Below are 16,878 nucleotides of genomic sequence, written 5' to 3'. Positions count from 1 at the left end.
ACTTTGTTTATTGGTGTTACAGGACATGTGTAAATGGCTCTCCAGTAACCAGCGCTCTGCAACTTCACCACGGTGACCGAATCCTCTGGGGAAACAACCACTTTTTTAGGTAATTTTAGTCAGACCACCATTGTTTTAAAGTTGTTTACAATTTTAATTATTCTAACCTTTTTATATCATAAAGTATTGTTTGTATTGTATTGTTTATTTGTGTCAGTGTGTTGTACCATATTATTTTACACATACCAGAATTATGCTTTAAATACATGTACTTAGTGTTTATATTTAACAAACCCAGTTGGTCCTTTTTATCTTGAATTTTTCATATCCTTTCAATTGGTTCTGTGCTATTTTCTTACATGAATTATTCAAGAAATATGAAATATAACCTCGTTACTGACACCTTTCCCCAGGATCAATCTGCCTAAGCGACGCTCTCGTACAGCAGAGGATGACGATGGTGAGGGTGGCGTGATGAAGAACAGCGGAAGCAGTGAGCAGCTGGATGCAGACGGTGACACGGCCAGTGAAGTGTCCAGTGAAGTCAGCTTCTCCTACGAGTTCGCCCAGACGGAGGTCATGATGAAGGCCCTCGGCAACAACGGTAAGAAGGCGTTAGGAAGATGAAATGTCTGCATGTTCTGCATAGACAGAGCATCAGTTAGTTGAGTTTCATCTCCATTGTGTCCCATCAGACCCCATGCAGGCCGTCCTCCAGTCTCTCGAGAGGCAACACGAAGAGGAGAAGCGCTCCGCTCTGGAGCGACAGAGGCAGATGTACGAGCAGGAGCTCCAGCAGCTCCGTCGGAAGTTGAACCCAGACCGTCTGTCCACAGGCCAGTCTGGAGCGCCGGCTTCTGGCCAGCAAGCACCGGGACAGCAGCCTCATTACCGCAGCCTGGAGAGACTCAGTACAGGAAGCATGTGCCATTCAACCAGTGCTCAGAGCAGACTGAGGCAGTGGAATGAGGACAGGTGTGTGTGTGTGTGTGTGTGTGTGTGTGTGTGTGTGTGTTAAATGCAGTTCCATCTATAAGTCAGTTTTGATTAAAATGCAAACTAAAAACTTCCTCTCTCATCCTCTTTGTCTGCCCTTCTCTGCCTCCTCCTGTCCTCCTGCAGGGAGGTGGTGTTGGTGAGGAGTTTGCGGAGGTTGCGTGAGCAGATAGTGAGGGCAAACCTCTTGGTGCAAGAAGCCTTTTTCATCTCTGAGGAGCTGGAGCGACACACAGAGTACAGAGTCACCCTGCAGATCCCGTCAGACAACCTCAACGCAAACCGCAAGGTCTCACACATAAACATGAACACACTCATTCACCGCTCTCCTGTCTTCTGCTTTTAGTGCAACCCATTCTCTAACCACATCTGTGTATGTGTGCAGAGGGATGCTGTACTCAGTGAACCAGCGATTCAGGTTCGACGTCGGTGTCGAGGGAAGCAGATCTGGAGTTTGGAGAAGATGGAGAACCGTCTGGTGGACATGAGGGAGCTGTACCAGGAGTGGCAGGACTACCAACTCCATGACCATGACGACCCTGTGAGTTAGCTTAACAAATCTGCCATGTGAAGTCTTACAGGGACCCTGCAAGGTAACCATCTATGAATTCTCTTTTCTTCCTTGGTCAGGTGATGCGCTCATATTTCCGTCGAGCAGATCCATTCTTTGACGAGCAGGAAAACCACAGTCTAATTGGGGTTGCCAATGTCTTCCTCTCCTGTCTCTTCTACGACGTAAAGCTGCAGTATGCTGTTCCCATCATCAACCAGAAGGGGGAGGTAGGGAGTCACACACTATTGGGGTATAAATATAGTAAAACATTGAAAAAAACAATTGAATTTCTATGCCGTCATATACTAAATAATCTCAGTCAGCTGAAGTTTTGTGCCTCCTTTTTTTAGTCCAGTTATTTCCTCCTTCATTCCCATCTTCCTGTCATAACTGAAGCAGGTTTAGCAGATAAAGTAAGGAAAAGGCACTTTCATCTGAATTTCTCTCTTCAGGTCTTGTCTCTGACACCTTTTTAGAGTGACTTTTAGTGACTTTAGTAAAATATAACAGAATGATAAAAGAGTTCAGGAACAAAAGGCAGAAAAGACATTTCAGTGTGATGTTTACTCTCCACATGGCGTGATGTTACATTCACATACGGACATCTTCCAGACATGTTTGGGGTAAATGCTGTTTATGTTATCCCTCTTCTCCTTGCGATCAGGTGGCAGGGCGTCTTCATGTGGAGGTGGTGAGGGTTGGAGGGGGTTTAGAGGACAACATGGCTGGAGGAGATGAACCTGACAATAACCAAGATGAAATCCAGGACCGCAAATTAGTCTGCATGGTAAGATGGATAGATTCCTGGATCTTTTTTTCATGCCACAATGAGTACAAAGTGTGTGGACTTGACTAGACCAGGAAGAATCAGATTTTTTGTTTTACACGTTTTCAGCATAAATTAAAGTAAAGATATTCTGTATTTAAATGCCAGTCACCTGCTGCTCCAAGCAGGGTAACATAAGAACCAAAAAAAGGATTTACGAGTACTGACTACACCAGGTCATGTTCTCGTCAGCCAAAAAATGCAAGGTAGTCTGGCAACAAAATTCATTTCTATAGCCAGTTTGTGATCATATAGTCATGCACTTTCATATCATTATCACACTTAAACCATGTAGGTCATAGTGTTGACCTATCATCTGTGACCTGTGTACCCTCTGTAGATTAAGATCCTGCAGGCCACTGGTCTGCCCCAGTACCTGTCCAACTTCGTCTTCTGTCAGTACTCATTCTGGGACCAGACTGAGCCCATCATCGTGGCTCCTGAGGTAGACCCATCGTCGTCGTCACCCAGCACCAAGGACCCACACTGCATGGTGGTGTTTGACAGCTGCAAGGTGAACCCTTGGAGGGAAAGAGAGGGAACCTATGAAGCTTGTAAGGGGGGAGGGGTTGTGTACGGGGATGAACTGTCAGTCTGACACTGGTCTCTCTTGTAGGAGCTGGCAGTGTCAGTATCGGAGGATTTCATTGAATACTTGACTGAAGGGGCGGTCGCCATTGAGGTGTATGGACACAGACAGGCTGATGCAGGCAGGAACCCTGCCCTGTGGGACCTCAGCATCATTCAGGCTAAGACGCGTACACTACGAGACAGGTAGACACACAAACAAACATACCAAACTCTTAACTAAACATATTCTTTGAAGTACGCAAACTATTAAACCGATATCTCTCGTGATGTTTAGCTGATGAGCTTAAAATGTGGCTTGTGAGACTAACACTTTAGATGTGTTTATAATTTTCTTCCTGCAGGTGGAGCGAGGTTACACGTCGTCTGGAGCTGTGGATTCAAATCTTGGAGATTAACGAGAATGGAGACTTTGTCCCAGTTGAGGTGATTCCTGCTAAAGATGTCCGGACTGGAGGAATCTTCCAACTTCGGCAGGTAGGGATAACCTCATCCTGCTCCTCTTTGATATGATCCACACATTTCATTTCAACCAAAGTCCACCACTGGCCACTGGCAGTTTTCTAACACAGTCATCCCAGTAACAGCAGGAGGAATCAGCAGATTTCAGTTGATATCCTCAATCTTAAAAATCTTAAATCCTTCTTCTGTGTCCTACCCTGCTTCCTCCACCTCCAGGGTCAGTCAAGGCGAATCCAGGTGGACGTGCGTTCAGTTCAGGACTCGGGCACCATGCCTCTGATATCAGAGATTGTGCTTGCAGTGTCAGTGGGCTGTGTGGAGATCAGGCCCACCATAACCAACCAGGAAGGAGATGAGATGGACAGTTATCAGGTAGATCAGTCTTATTCAACTACAGAAAGTAGTTCAACTTGAAGATGATGATGATGATTAAATGACTGCTTTGTTGTACAGGAAGGAGATCTGGATCGTTTACGACGTCAGTGGTTAGTTGCTCTCACCAAGAGACAGGAATACCTGGACCAACACCTGCAGAGCTTGGTCAGCAAAGCAGGTAACACACACATATCAGTATACAAATGTCCATGCAGACTCTAACCACACCCAAACATTCATAAAAACACGCATACATAATCTGTGACACTGCTCTCTGTTCCCGTAACTCTCAGGGTTGTTGTAGTCTACAGTTTGTAGGCGTCTTCAGTTAAATTCCAGTGGTTTCTAGTGTAGGAGGTGTGCAAATGTCTGAATGTTTTGTGCACAGAAAAAACAGAAGATGACATGGAGAGAGAGTCTCAGCTGCTGGAGTGGCGCTTAACTCTGACAGAGGAGAGAAACGCTGTCATGGTGCCCTCTGCTGGCAGCGGCATTCCTGGAGCACCTGCTGAATGGTAAGGCTTATCACAGGGTGCGTCTTTGTTTGTCTTTTCTTATATTTCACTCTGACTATCTAAACTGAATGACTTAAATGAGGAACAAAGGCTCCAGAAAATACACATGATCATAAAGTGTGTTTATTCACAGGGTTCCTCTGCCAGGCATGGAGACTCATATTCCTGTCCTCTTCCTGAACCTCAAACGTACGTCAGGTTTTTTTTTTGTTTTTTTTTTACAAAGAACAGATTCATTCTGATTCATACATCAATTCTAAAGACTACAATGTTACTTAACTTTTGAATTGTGATCTCTATTGTGAAAACACAGTTGAACTCTCTAAGAATAATATTTTCATTGGTTGAGTAATTCTGCTTTTTTACAGTCAGGCTACTTCACCATTTACTACTTTTTCATTTCTGTTGTTTCTCCAGCTGATGACCTCAGCTCTCAAGACCAGTTTGAGGTCCCTGAAGCTGGAGGTTGGGATGCCACCTTGAGTGGAGAGGATGAGGATGACTTCTTTGACCTGCAGATCGTCAAACACTACGATGGAGAGGTGAGGAAAGACCTTTATGGGGTATTTTTCTAAGGAACCCAAAAAAAGCATTTGAGGAACCATTTCATTAGCCAGTAGTAGTAACTTTTTTGTTGATTCTCAGGTGAAGGCAGAGGCGTCATGGGACTCCACCGTTCATGAGTGTCCGCAGCTCAGTCGTGGGGGAGCTTGGCCAGAGCAACGGGTATACCTGACGGTTCGAGTAGTGGTTCAGCTAAGCCACCCCGCCGACATGCAGCTGGTGCTGAGGAAGAGGATCTGCGTCAACGTTAACCCTGGGCGTCAGGGTTTTGCCCAAAACTTACTCAAAAGGATGTCCACCCGCAGCACCATACCGGGCTGTGGGGTCACCTTCGAGGTGGTCTCTAACATACCCGGGGTACGTCCAGGGATAAATGTCAGACATTCACTTTTTGTGCTCAAGAATATTTTGAGCAGGGTAAATTATTGAACACGAATCTCTGTGATGTTTTGACTCATCAGGACGCCCCCGGTTCAGAAGACAGAGAGATGCTGGCTCGGCTCGCTGCCAGCGCTCACAACAGCCAGTCAGGTGATGATGAGGCTGCCATTGAGAAATACCTCCGCAGTGTCCTCAGTCTGGAGAACATCCTCACTCTGGACAGACTCAGACAGGTGAAGTACATGAAATACATTGATTAACAGGCAGGCATGCAGTCACTGCAGCCTAGAAGATGATTGATGAAGGCCTGTAAAAGTCTGAAACCACTATTTATATTTTTTCAATGTTACATTATCCAATACCTTGAAAATGTGTGTGTGTGTGTGTCCTAGGAGGTGGCAGTGAAGGAACAACTGACTTCAAGAGGGAAAAGCAACAGACGGAGTCTAAGTTCTCCATCTGTCCACAGGGTAAAACACAAATGCAATACCATCATACTGATATAATGTACTATGAGATAATATCATATCATATAATATGATTTCTCTCAATATGCTCTCTGTCTTACCATCCTTAGCTGTCTGGAAGTAGACAGGACCTGTCCACAACCTGCCTGCTGGACGATAAGGTAACACACTCTTTTTTTGCATCTTGTATCTTCATGTTGACTGTTTTTGACAACAGGTGTTCAAAATGACAAGTTCAAACACACTGAGATAGATTGTGGATCCACTGGCAAACAAAACTTACCTGCCACTGAGTGTTTAGAGCAGCGAATTTGAAATCTTTAATAAACTGTATATCATTTATCAATCTTTTCATAAAAAGTGACACATCTCTCTTATTATATGTTGATGTATTTTTTTAAAATTTTGATGTCCTGTCTTCTCTGTGCCTGTCTTCTTCTCAGGGTCGATGGGAGAGCCAGCAGGATATCTTTATGCCCTCTCAATTTCACCGCACCCTCCCCCGTCCCGCCTCCTCTCCTTCCACCTACTCTACCTCCCCTTCTTCATCCCCTACTCCCTTCGCCTCGAGCCCACCACAGAACCAGGAACCAGAGCAAGGTAAACCTCCCTCTACCCCCCTCTACCTCTCCTCTCCTCTTCTCTCTACCTCCCTATAAATGCCTCTCCTCCATACTCCAACATCTCTCTCTCCTCTTTTTTCATCTGCCTCTTTTACATCCTGATCTAAAGTCTGATCTCACTGCACTACTTCATTCTGTGTATCCATTTACATTATAAAGTGCTACGTCTTCGCTGTTTCCTTCTTTCCCAGCAAACATTATGTTTAATCTCTCCTCATCCCTCCTCCTTTTAGAGTTCTTTACATCCATTTCTATAACCTGCTTTGTCTAACACAATGTGAGCTTCTCTCTCCTCTCCTCTCATCCTCATTACAAAGCTTTTTATTGTCTGGACAATTTTTTTTTGGTTTGATCAATCTGAATATTTTTCTGTCTCACAGCGATTTCTTTTCCATTTTAGTCAGAATTCATGTTATTATGACATCCTTTAGATTAATTCTGTTCATTAAAGAACAGAATTAATGATTTTTTTTATTAATTTGTGTTTCATAATCCATTGATTAGAATGCTTTTTAATCACATAGTAATGATTAAATCAATCATCTGTGTGTTTAATGGCCGGCTGATGTCTTCTTCTGTCAGTCTATCACTGTGTTTGGGTTTTTGCCATTTCCTGGACTCGCTTTCAACTTCCTGTCTTAATCTTTCATGCCTCCTCTGCCTCCCACACCTCCTCTTGTTTTCTTGCTTCCTTCCTCTCTTCTCGCCTCCCCATCCCCTCCCCCAGGTCGTTCAGGACTTGCTGCCTCTTATCTTTCAGTTAAGGCGCTGGTTCCTCAGATGCCCAAACTGCTCAAGTCTCTGTTTCCAGCGCGAGATGACAAGAAGGAGCTGAGACCTTCGCCGCACAACCAGCAGGTCAGCAAAGATGCTTTAGTACAGCTCAGAGCAGTACGGAATACTCATTTCTTTATTTAACTCTTATACTGTCTGCATTCATTTATGTATAGTATTAAATTACCGCAAGTGAATTTGAAGCTCTGACAGAGAGGCCGGCGTACGTTCATGCATATATGTGCAAGTGTTTCCTTGTCATGACCCTGTTTGTTGTTATTCAACAGCACATGCCTCGTATTATGCCGTCATCAGGAGGGGACGACAACAGAGTGAAGGCTGAGACGGTGAGAATGTCCCCTTTCCCCTCCTTGGACAGTGTTGGTTGATCTAATGACACTCTTGGCTCAGATTCAGCTTTTATGTAAGAGTTGGATATCATCAGTATAGGATTTTGTTTTGACACAAAACAGCCCCCCCCAAAAGAATCTATGGTATTTTGTTTATTTATAACCACGGCAGCATTTATAGATCTTACGATAAGTATTCATATTCAAGGTGCACAACATTGACCCCAGTTTCAGTCTGGAGTCTGATATCATAAACTTGTAGTTCTGGATCTGGTCAAAGTTGAAGTTTTGATGTAGTAACATAAATGTATATGCAGCATTTTTTCAAAGACCTTTACTCTTTTGCCCAAAGGGCGATTAAGTTATTTGTACAACCGATGTGGCTGCAAATGTCAAAAGAAAAGATTAGCAGATGGTGCGACTTGTCCTACAAAATTTATTTGCTCTGGACATAACATAGTAGACTTTGTAGCACCTGATTGTATCATTTTTGGAAAGGTGATTATTTTTTGCTGTTAATCGTTTTGTTGTTTTGCCTTATCTGCATGCTCTCGTCTGTCCCTCTGTTCCTGCGGCAACCGTTGGTTTCCCATAGGCTGCTATTCTACGGCCCCCAACCAAAGACAGGCGGGCAGAGTTCCCAGAAGTCCCTCCTCTTCCTGTGCATGACCCGCATGACACCACACCCCTCAGCCCCCTCAGCCAGTCGTCAAGCGGCTACTTCTCCAGTAGCGTCTCTACAGTTACCCTGTCTGACGTTCTCCAACCCTCCTCCTCGTCCTCCTCCCTCCTGGCTGCTGAGACTACGTTACCCACAAACCCCCAGCACCAGAGCGCTGACAGGAACGATGCTATGACCGCTCCTTCTCAGTGTGGCACCAAGATGGCCACCGTCGCTCCTCCCACCACTTCCCACAGCTCAGCCAATCACAACAATGTGACCGCAGAAAACTCTTTCTCCAAACAGAAGCTGCTCAACTCAGGAGGAGGAGGTGGCGGCGAAGGTTTTGAAAGGCTGGAGATCTTTGTGGACGATGAAGAGCGTAACCATGACGACGTGCTGCCTGAGTGGCTGACGGAAGGCGTGTATGTTACAGTAGGGAGCAATAAGGCGGGGACAGTGCGCTACGTGGGAACGACGCAGTTTGCTGAGGGAGTGTGGGTGGGGGTGGAGCTCGACACTCCTGTAGGTAAGTTGGCCTTCACACTCGGCATGTATATGAGTGTGTGTGTGTATGTGTGTGCGCCTACGCCATAAACACAGTAATATAAATAAATATAATAAATAAATTGTGCAGACTCATTGTGTTATTCACAATCTTAAAATGATGAAATCCACAGTCAGGGATTTGAAAACAGCATCAGGATGTTCATTCCATCTTGGTCCTATTCCTGATTCCACACAATCATGCATGTGTCTTTGATTATAATATTGTAATCTACAATAAGATGCAGCATTCCAAACAGCTCCACAGTAAAGCTCTGTTTCTATTTTACTAAATCTAAAGGTTTGTTTACCCAAATTACAAAAAACCAAACATTCTCCCATAATATCCGTAGTGAAATCTCTCCATGCAGATAGTTTTGTTCCAATCTTGTATTGGTTGTTGAATTTGTCCAGGTGTTGAGATATCCCTCTCTGAGATTTCAGCCACCACCCCAGTACAATAATGGAATTTTGTGAGTGAAAAATAATAATGACCTAATCAATTAATAATTACATTACAACAAAAAAACAGCAATTCTTCTCTCCAGAGAGAGCGTCCCGGTTACCCACAGAACTCAGTTTTTATTGACTATTTCTTATGTATCAGTTGGCTCCAATGAAAGTTGTTCACAGCAACATCTGTGGATTATCCAGAGTAGCTGGGAAACTATTTACAGAGAGATTTTTTTCAGTGTATTTTTCACTGTTGTGATAGGAACATTCCAAAACCTGAACAAATAAAACCAAACTATCTGCTAAATACAACTAGAGAGCAAGTGAGAAAGCATCAGAAATAAACAGCAGGTGTTGATGACAGCAGCTCAGTGTGAAACTGAAACTTCCTGTGACATTTAACATCTATATAATGCATGTTTTTTCCTAATGGCCACAAATAAATACCATATTCAAATTAGAGTTTTTTAGGGATTGTGCTATGTGAGCTGTTATTGGCTCTCCTGTCACTTCATTGCTTCTTGTTTATCGTACGGTACTAAATGACGTCCTTTCGGTGGTGGTGACCTTCAGTGTTTCCTCCCTACAGGTAAGAATGACGGTTCAGTCGGAGGCCATCGGTATTTCCAGTGTAAACCAGGTTACGGGGTGCTGGTTCGCCCAGACCGGCTGTCTTGCCGTGATCGCACCAGTCGGCGGACGGGAGACTTCGCAGCTCCAGCCCACGTCCCCGTCCTGCGAGGAGAAAGCATTGTTGCCCGCCGGGGGGAGAACCGCAAGTCCTGGAGCAGTTGAAACAGGGAAACAAGGAGCTGGTTGGGAGAGATGAACTCCCCAAAGCCCTCCTCTTCCTCCTCCTCTCTTCTTCCTCCTCCCAGCTATGCAACTGGCTCACACATCAGAACTGATATACTGCCTACCCTCTTATAGTTGGAAACTACACTCACTACATCCGTTCACGGTTAACAGATGGAAATAAAATCTTTATGATAAAGACAGTAAAGAGACTATTCAGAGCAAATGCAAGTAAGTCGATGAAAGACTATGCAGAGTATATAGAAGTCCATGGAAGGACTGTTTATCATAATTACGGTAAGTGGGGAAGATAAATGAACAGCAGTCAGTGGGAAGACTGCTGAGAGTGAATGGAAGTCATATTGGGAGTGTCGGAGCTCTCCTGGGTTGTGGATTGGATGCCTCAGGGCTGCTTCCTATATACAGGGATGCAAACTAGTCACGTTTTAGGCAGAACATTTTTTTTTTTCCACATCTGTGAATTGTCTAAATTTGAAGATAATTTGAGTGAGAGTCTAATTAAGAGCAGGATAACAAACATGTTTATCGGCATATAAAAAAAATTCCAGTTGGATGCTGGCAGATAGACTTCTCCACATTTTCTTCATCATTCATGATGGAAATCATTCATTATGAGGGAATCATTACTAGAAAATATCAAGAATATAAAAGAGGAATCAAATAGAAAATACCTGAAAATGGATTAAACCTCAAATCACAGCAGACTGCATTATTCTGACCTGTGATGTGTTTGCATACCTGGATATGGGACACCCATCTGTTCTTCAGATGTCCCAGAATCCCCCGCTCCTGCTGCCACTCCCCTGAACTCTGCAGGTCCAGTCTGTGGACTGACACTTTGGCTCTTTATGCGAGACTCGTCTCTCCCTCCTGGACTCCCGTTTCTTTTCTTCTGAAGATGGATCCTCCCAGAATGTGCCTTCACCACGGCTTGGTTTGCATTTGTTTTTCTTCATATTTAATTTCTATTAGCTGTGTTTGTGTTTTAAGAGAATGCCTTGTGCTAAGTGTGAGGTGATCTCAGGGACTGCAGAGGGGAAAAGGACGAGAAGGTGTGTGTGTGTGTGTGTGTGTGTGTATTTGTATATGTTGTACAGTGTTGCCCTGTGTGCACAAATAAGGTTTAAGTGTCGTGTTATTGTTAAAATGTGTGGAGCAGGAGATGTCGTGTCCTCATTGGACCCAGCCACTGTGGGAGCGAGTCGCTTGTACTGGGAGGCTTTAAAAGTTTATTTTTGCACTGGAGACGTCGGGAGTCTTTCCACAGGGACGTAGGATAAGAAGTGTCTGTATGTGAACAGTTTGGTCCGAAGTCACGATGCAGCCAGACAGAGAGGTGTCGGATACGTTTACAGATCCCTCGAACCAACCACGGTAATGTGACGATGGTGGAAATAGAATAGATTCTCCATCTGTGTGTGCCATCTGGATGTTGTTTTTCTGTTCTCGTAAGCACATTTGCTGGTCCTTCATAAGTGGCTGATGACATTCGGACACAGGGAGGCTCTGTGAGAGTAATACTGTTGGTGGTAAAACAGGCAGGTGTACATGATGAGGAAAAGAAAGTGAGAAGGACACGCTGAAGCTCTGCTGGGTGCTTCATGCTGGAGAGTTAATTTGCTTCTATGCATTTGATCAGTTTTTAAAAGAATCTCGGTTTAATCTTTGATTTCTAAACGACTGACACAACTGGGAGAAGGAGCTGTACATTTTGGGAAAGTATTGATCATGAAAAGCATTTCTGACTGATTTATTCCTGACACGTCTGTCGAGGAAAATGTAATGTGATGATGATGTGATGTGATGTGGTGTACTTTGCTTTGTTTTTTCTTTTAATTAGATTTTTTTTTTATTGAACATCACATTCCAGAGGGACTTAAACATTTTATAGTGACCTTATCCCTTATTATTTATACCTGGAAAAGCATTGGCAGTTTCTTACTTTATGAATTCCATCAATTCATAAAGAATGTAGACAGAGCGCACATGTGCCTCCAATACTTTTCCAATAGTTAAAGGGGCACTCGATTTACACATGAAGTTGAGGTTACTGTTGTGTGACGTCTTGTGTAGCTCTGGAGGGAGTCTGATAAAATAACCCTGATGATGTCATCTCTCTGTTATTACAGAGAATTTAAAACAGAGAGTCAGCATTAAAAGTGCAGAGTTTGATAAACGTGGGCTTTTATCAGGTGGGGAGGATCTAACAAAAGATGCGATCAAGTTGCATCATGGGAAATGTAGGATCCAGTGTTTCCAGTGAGCTTGACTCATATCTCAGCCTCTGCTACTTCGATTTTTTGACTCTTTTGTCTGTCTCTCGTTAAGTGCTATTGCTGGAGTGTCCTCTGAGACTAGACTGAGGTCTGAGTAAAGTGTTTGGTTCGAGTCGATGTCTCACCATGTGAGCAACAGGCGTGTGCTGAAAGGTTGATTTCATGGTGGAAAATGAATATTTCAACATTATTTGGGATACTTAAGTACTGTGTCCTCATATCCTGACAAACCTGAACATTTTAGCTGTTTCCATGGTGACATGTAGTTTATCTGTGTATACTAAAAAAAAAAGTGTCTAAAGATTTCTGATGTGATGAGATGACGATGCATATAGATACATTATCTGGAATACATGTGCATGTAAAAGGCACTCAGTATGTCCAAACACTATCATTGGATGTTTTTCCATTCCTTATCATCACACGTCTTCTTAATCTGAGAGGCGTGAATTTACTATTTATATTTAAACGCTTGTACACATGCCTTTATCGCATGAAAATTGATAAAAAAAAGCCTTTTATATTTTAATAAATGTTGCACAAATGATTCCATGAAAATTGCTGCTATTAGCATTGTAAATTTACCTGTAAATGGATCAGTCGAATCATGGAGTCGTATGTCTTACTGTGTGCTAGATTGGAAGTCAAATAGTTTGTTTTTGTTTTGTTTTTTTAATTCCCAGATGGAGAAACTAAACTTTGGTTCGGTGGCCAATGTATTTTTTATGAAGCAGTAAAATTCCTAAAAATGAGGCACTTTGTGGTTTGAGCCTTGAAGAAGAGATGCTGGGTGAAAAATCCCTCCTGCATTGGATTTTAAAGAGGAATGAGAGGAAACTATAATGTTGGATTTGCATTGAAGTCTGAGAGGAGGAGATGATATATCATCATAGTCTAGTTTATTATCTGTGTATTTATTATCCAGTATCTTCATGGCCTTAAAGCCCGGGACCTGGGAGTCCTCTGATTGGTTGGTTACTGTAGGTGGTTGTTGGCAGGTTGTGAAGTGGTTCGTTGGTTCGGGTTTTTTTTTTGTTTTTTTTTTTTTTTTTATAATATTGTGGTTCATAACAGTTATGTGGTAATAAAGGAAAGGAGTAAAGTTTTCTCATGTGTTTGGATATGTGTGTGTGTGTGTGTGTGTGTGAATGTTGGGTGGAGCAGGTTTTGAATCAGTTGTGTCCGCGCGTCTTTGCCAAGATGGGAAATGACCACCAGCTGCCACTTTACATACTTACGACACACAAGCTGGTAGCTGACAAACCTCCTACACATCCTGCCAGCTGGTCAAACTGTGGAACTGGCTGCTGGTTTTGAAAACGTACCAGTTCCTGCGGCCGGTGGACTTTCCCATCCTGGTGTTTGTCCCGGGCACAGTTATAGGGGTTTGAGATCACTTCAGGCTTCTGGATGTTCCTTTATGTTATTGTGCCTCAGAAACCATGTGACCATGTATCTCCCACACACTGTTTTCATATCAACGCTTCAGTTCATTTGCACAAAAGCCTCCAGACAGAATTGAAGAGTTCATCTCTGGAAAACTTGTACATGTAAGATGGAAAATCCAACCTGGATTTTATGATTCAGTGTTCTCAAGTTACCTGTTGTTTGAATTTCACTTAAATGGTTTTCATTGTCATCCTTTCAATACAACAGTTTGACTTGTTTGGGTTTTTTTTTTTTTTTTGGTCACAACAAACACATTTGTTGTACAATCCTGCAGCAAACACTCTCCTCTGTCATTCTCCACAGTTTGCAGCATCATAAATGTATTTCTTTATTAGATGAAGTGTGACATTAGATGGAAAGCTTGTGGGCTGCATGATGCACACATGATCCACAGAGCTGTAAAAAAAAAATAAGAAACTATAATTAATAATAATATTTTGCTCAGAACAGACTAGATTTGGTAACTTTGTTTCAGTGGTCTCATCACCAGAGATTAAAGTGATACTTTAGTGAGTGTATCAACCATCAGAACCACATTTAGTGCTATTTTTATTGATGTGATTGTGTCCAAGCATTTCCAGACTGCATATTGATCTGTACAAGTCTTCTGCTCCCAACAATGTTTCTTTTTTTTTTTTTTTTTGTCATGGTTTTATTTTTGTCTGTTTCTTTTGTTGTCTTAAGAGTTCCGGTCTTGCTCAGAATCGGTCCCATATCTTTGCGCCTAATGTTGCATTTCCTGCAGCTCTGCCAACCTTGGGATCGCTGGTCTGGAGCTAAATATCCTCCGCCTTAACGTGGCCTTCCACCTGGAGCCAGACTGGTTTTAGCAGGAATAATCCCAGCTCTCTAACTAAACACATTACTGTTAGAGAGCGTCATTCCAAAACAATACGAATCCACTCAGTTTACTGTTTGAAACAACATAAAAATACTCCCATCTTCTAAAATAGCCATTTAGTCGTGAGTCATTTGGTCACGGGAGCTGTCAGGTTTTATTACTGCCTTTTCAACCGGAGGGAAGGTCATCGTGTCGCTTCCCGGTGACTGCTGTCAAACCTCAGAGTGAGAAAAAGCCCGACTTCCAACGCAGGGAATTTTATATAAAGGCAGAAAATCATCCAAATCTGTGAAATGACACCCCACCACTGCCCTACAGCAGCGTGCCTGTCAGCTTCTGCCTGCCTGGGATCAGCATGCTGCCAGCCACAGATCTGAGGTTAAAATAACATAGTAACAGCAGCAGGATTTTTTTTTTGATTGGCCACTTGAGAGATAAAACATTTTCCTGCCTTGGTAGTGAGTGTTTCACCTTTTTTACTACCTCTTTCTCGCCTGTTCAGAGCGTTCTGCCAACTTCTTCCCTGCGGAGGCCTTGTTCGGCTGACACCTGCTTGAAGTGGCTGCACCCGCTTCCCTTTCTGTATGTTCTCAAATATTAGAATAAACCACACAAACAAGCAATACGCAGCCTTTCTGCAGCTTCTTTTTAGCACTGGGATCTGCTTTCCAGGAAAACTACGATTCAGCTCCTCCTGTCGGTGCGTTTTAAAGGCAGTCGGTATCAGCAGTCGTATTAAAGTGCGCTGCGTCACGGTGGAAGTAGAGAGGGGTTTGGTGCTTGCTTGTCAGGGAGTTTTATTAGAATTATGTTACTCCTCCAGTCCCTGTAACCTTTCAACTGCAGGGAATAAAGAAACCTTTTAATAATGGAGCATGAGGTTAACGTTATTCACTAGGAGTCCCTGCCTCATCCTGGACAACAGTATTATACCATGATCATCCTAACTAATCGTTATCAATCATGTTTGTCGGCTCTGTGGAGCGGGTTTGTCTTGATGTGTCATTTGTATGTGTGAGTGCACCGTTGGAATGGTTCTATGTATGTATGTATGTGTATATATGCGCATATTAAGACTTATAAAAAGAAAATCTGAGCACAAGTGTGGGTTTTGATTAATTTAATTGTTTTATGTAATATGCTGCAATCCAAAGAATAAACATGTATTATATAATACATTTTTTATCATCTGAACAGTAATCTGGTAAGAAAAAAATAAAAAAGAAAGATTAACAGAGTATTTGTTCTTTATTTGTACGGAACTGATTTAGTGTTTAAAGAAATGTGCAGAGTTGTGAGACTGTAGTAAAAACTGACAAACTGACAACTTGTAGCAGCTCTGGAGGTAAGTGATGCCTCATGTTAACTGTTAGTCTATTTATTGTTTTTTAGCTTGGTGAGATAAACAAACACCTGACAGATTTCTGTTCAACATCGTTCGCCCAACAGTCCAAAACCTAAAAACATTCAACTAACAATGTTGTAAAACAAAAAAAGGCTAATCTTTTTGAGAAGCTTAATTAGTTGATTATCAATTGTTGCAGATTAATTTTCTGTCCATCAACCAATTCAAAATTCAATAAATAATCAATTAAATAATGTTGACAAAACAATCAACTCAAGGTCCACTTGCCTGTACAGAAGCAAAGAAAGATCATTAACTTTATTTTTTAAAAATTGTCTGAATTTCAGATTCCAATATGAGCAACTTGGTTTTTTTTGACTTGAATTATTTTCAGATCTGTAAATGATTAGTTGAATTTGAGCAGCTTGATTATAGTTTTTTGAATATAGAAACACTTAAACCTTCCATCACAATTTGTAAACCCTTAAAAAAAGTAATTAAATCAAATTAAACAGAATGATGTCAGTGATTTTACATTTCAACAAATATTCAGTAAAGATTAAACTGGACAGTTTGTATTTCAGTTGCTTCACAGATTCCTTACAGCGTCTTTGTTTTTGTGTACCTTCTTTACCGGAGCTTTCAAAAGTATCACTTGGTCTTTACTGGTGGATGGAGTTTGCTCAGTTTCCATGGAGATGGATTCATTGACGTAAGCTCAGAAGATCATAGTTAGTTTGGTCATTTGCCATGGAGCTAACTTCATCCGCTGATGAGGGCTGTGTGATACGGTTGAAAGACCTAGAAAAATCTAGTAAGTGGACCTTGAGTTGGGATTATTATTCACATAACGATGTTGAAGGTCAAGAACTAAAGTGAGATTAATCAAAGCTCATTCAAGGCTGTACAGCTGAGCAGATCATTTTAAAAAGCACAAAAAAATATATTTTCAGCTTCTTGCTACAGTAAATGTTCATTATGTTACATGAACACAAAATTATCGGTCAAAGTTGGCAC

The 16,878-nt window shown here is 42.3% G+C and overlaps 1 protein-coding gene across 1 annotated transcript in view; it reads left to right on the top strand.

The window, feature by feature from the left end:
• Positions 1-15,754, top strand: part of kif13ba (kinesin family member 13Ba) — a 45,507-nt gene extending 29,753 nt beyond the window's left edge. The window contains exons 17-40 of the mRNA XM_044369315.1: positions 23-109; positions 414-604; positions 696-975; positions 1,123-1,285; positions 1,382-1,537; positions 1,627-1,776; positions 2,214-2,336; positions 2,716-2,889; positions 2,992-3,149; positions 3,308-3,440; positions 3,642-3,797; positions 3,879-3,978; positions 4,189-4,315; positions 4,449-4,504; positions 4,733-4,857; positions 4,961-5,236; positions 5,341-5,493; positions 5,653-5,730; positions 5,838-5,888; positions 6,171-6,327; positions 7,078-7,208; positions 7,412-7,471; positions 8,070-8,664; positions 9,724-15,754. Of these exons, the coding sequence (XP_044225250.1) occupies positions 23-109; positions 414-604; positions 696-975; positions 1,123-1,285; positions 1,382-1,537; positions 1,627-1,776; positions 2,214-2,336; positions 2,716-2,889; positions 2,992-3,149; positions 3,308-3,440; positions 3,642-3,797; positions 3,879-3,978; positions 4,189-4,315; positions 4,449-4,504; positions 4,733-4,857; positions 4,961-5,236; positions 5,341-5,493; positions 5,653-5,730; positions 5,838-5,888; positions 6,171-6,327; positions 7,078-7,208; positions 7,412-7,471; positions 8,070-8,664; positions 9,724-9,929 (3,886 nt within the window). The 3' untranslated portion in view covers positions 9,930-15,754. The remainder of the gene's footprint in view (positions 1-22; positions 110-413; positions 605-695; positions 976-1,122; positions 1,286-1,381; positions 1,538-1,626; positions 1,777-2,213; positions 2,337-2,715; positions 2,890-2,991; positions 3,150-3,307; positions 3,441-3,641; positions 3,798-3,878; positions 3,979-4,188; positions 4,316-4,448; positions 4,505-4,732; positions 4,858-4,960; positions 5,237-5,340; positions 5,494-5,652; positions 5,731-5,837; positions 5,889-6,170; positions 6,328-7,077; positions 7,209-7,411; positions 7,472-8,069; positions 8,665-9,723) is intronic.
• Positions 15,755-16,878: the final 1,124 nt, after the last annotated feature.

The sequence above is a fragment of the Thunnus albacares genome, chromosome 1 (assembly GCF_914725855.1).
Source record: "Thunnus albacares chromosome 1, fThuAlb1.1, whole genome shotgun sequence".
Taxonomy (NCBI): domain Eukaryota; kingdom Metazoa; phylum Chordata; class Actinopteri; order Scombriformes; family Scombridae; genus Thunnus; species Thunnus albacares.
This window is presented reverse-complemented; position numbering and strand designations above follow the sequence as displayed.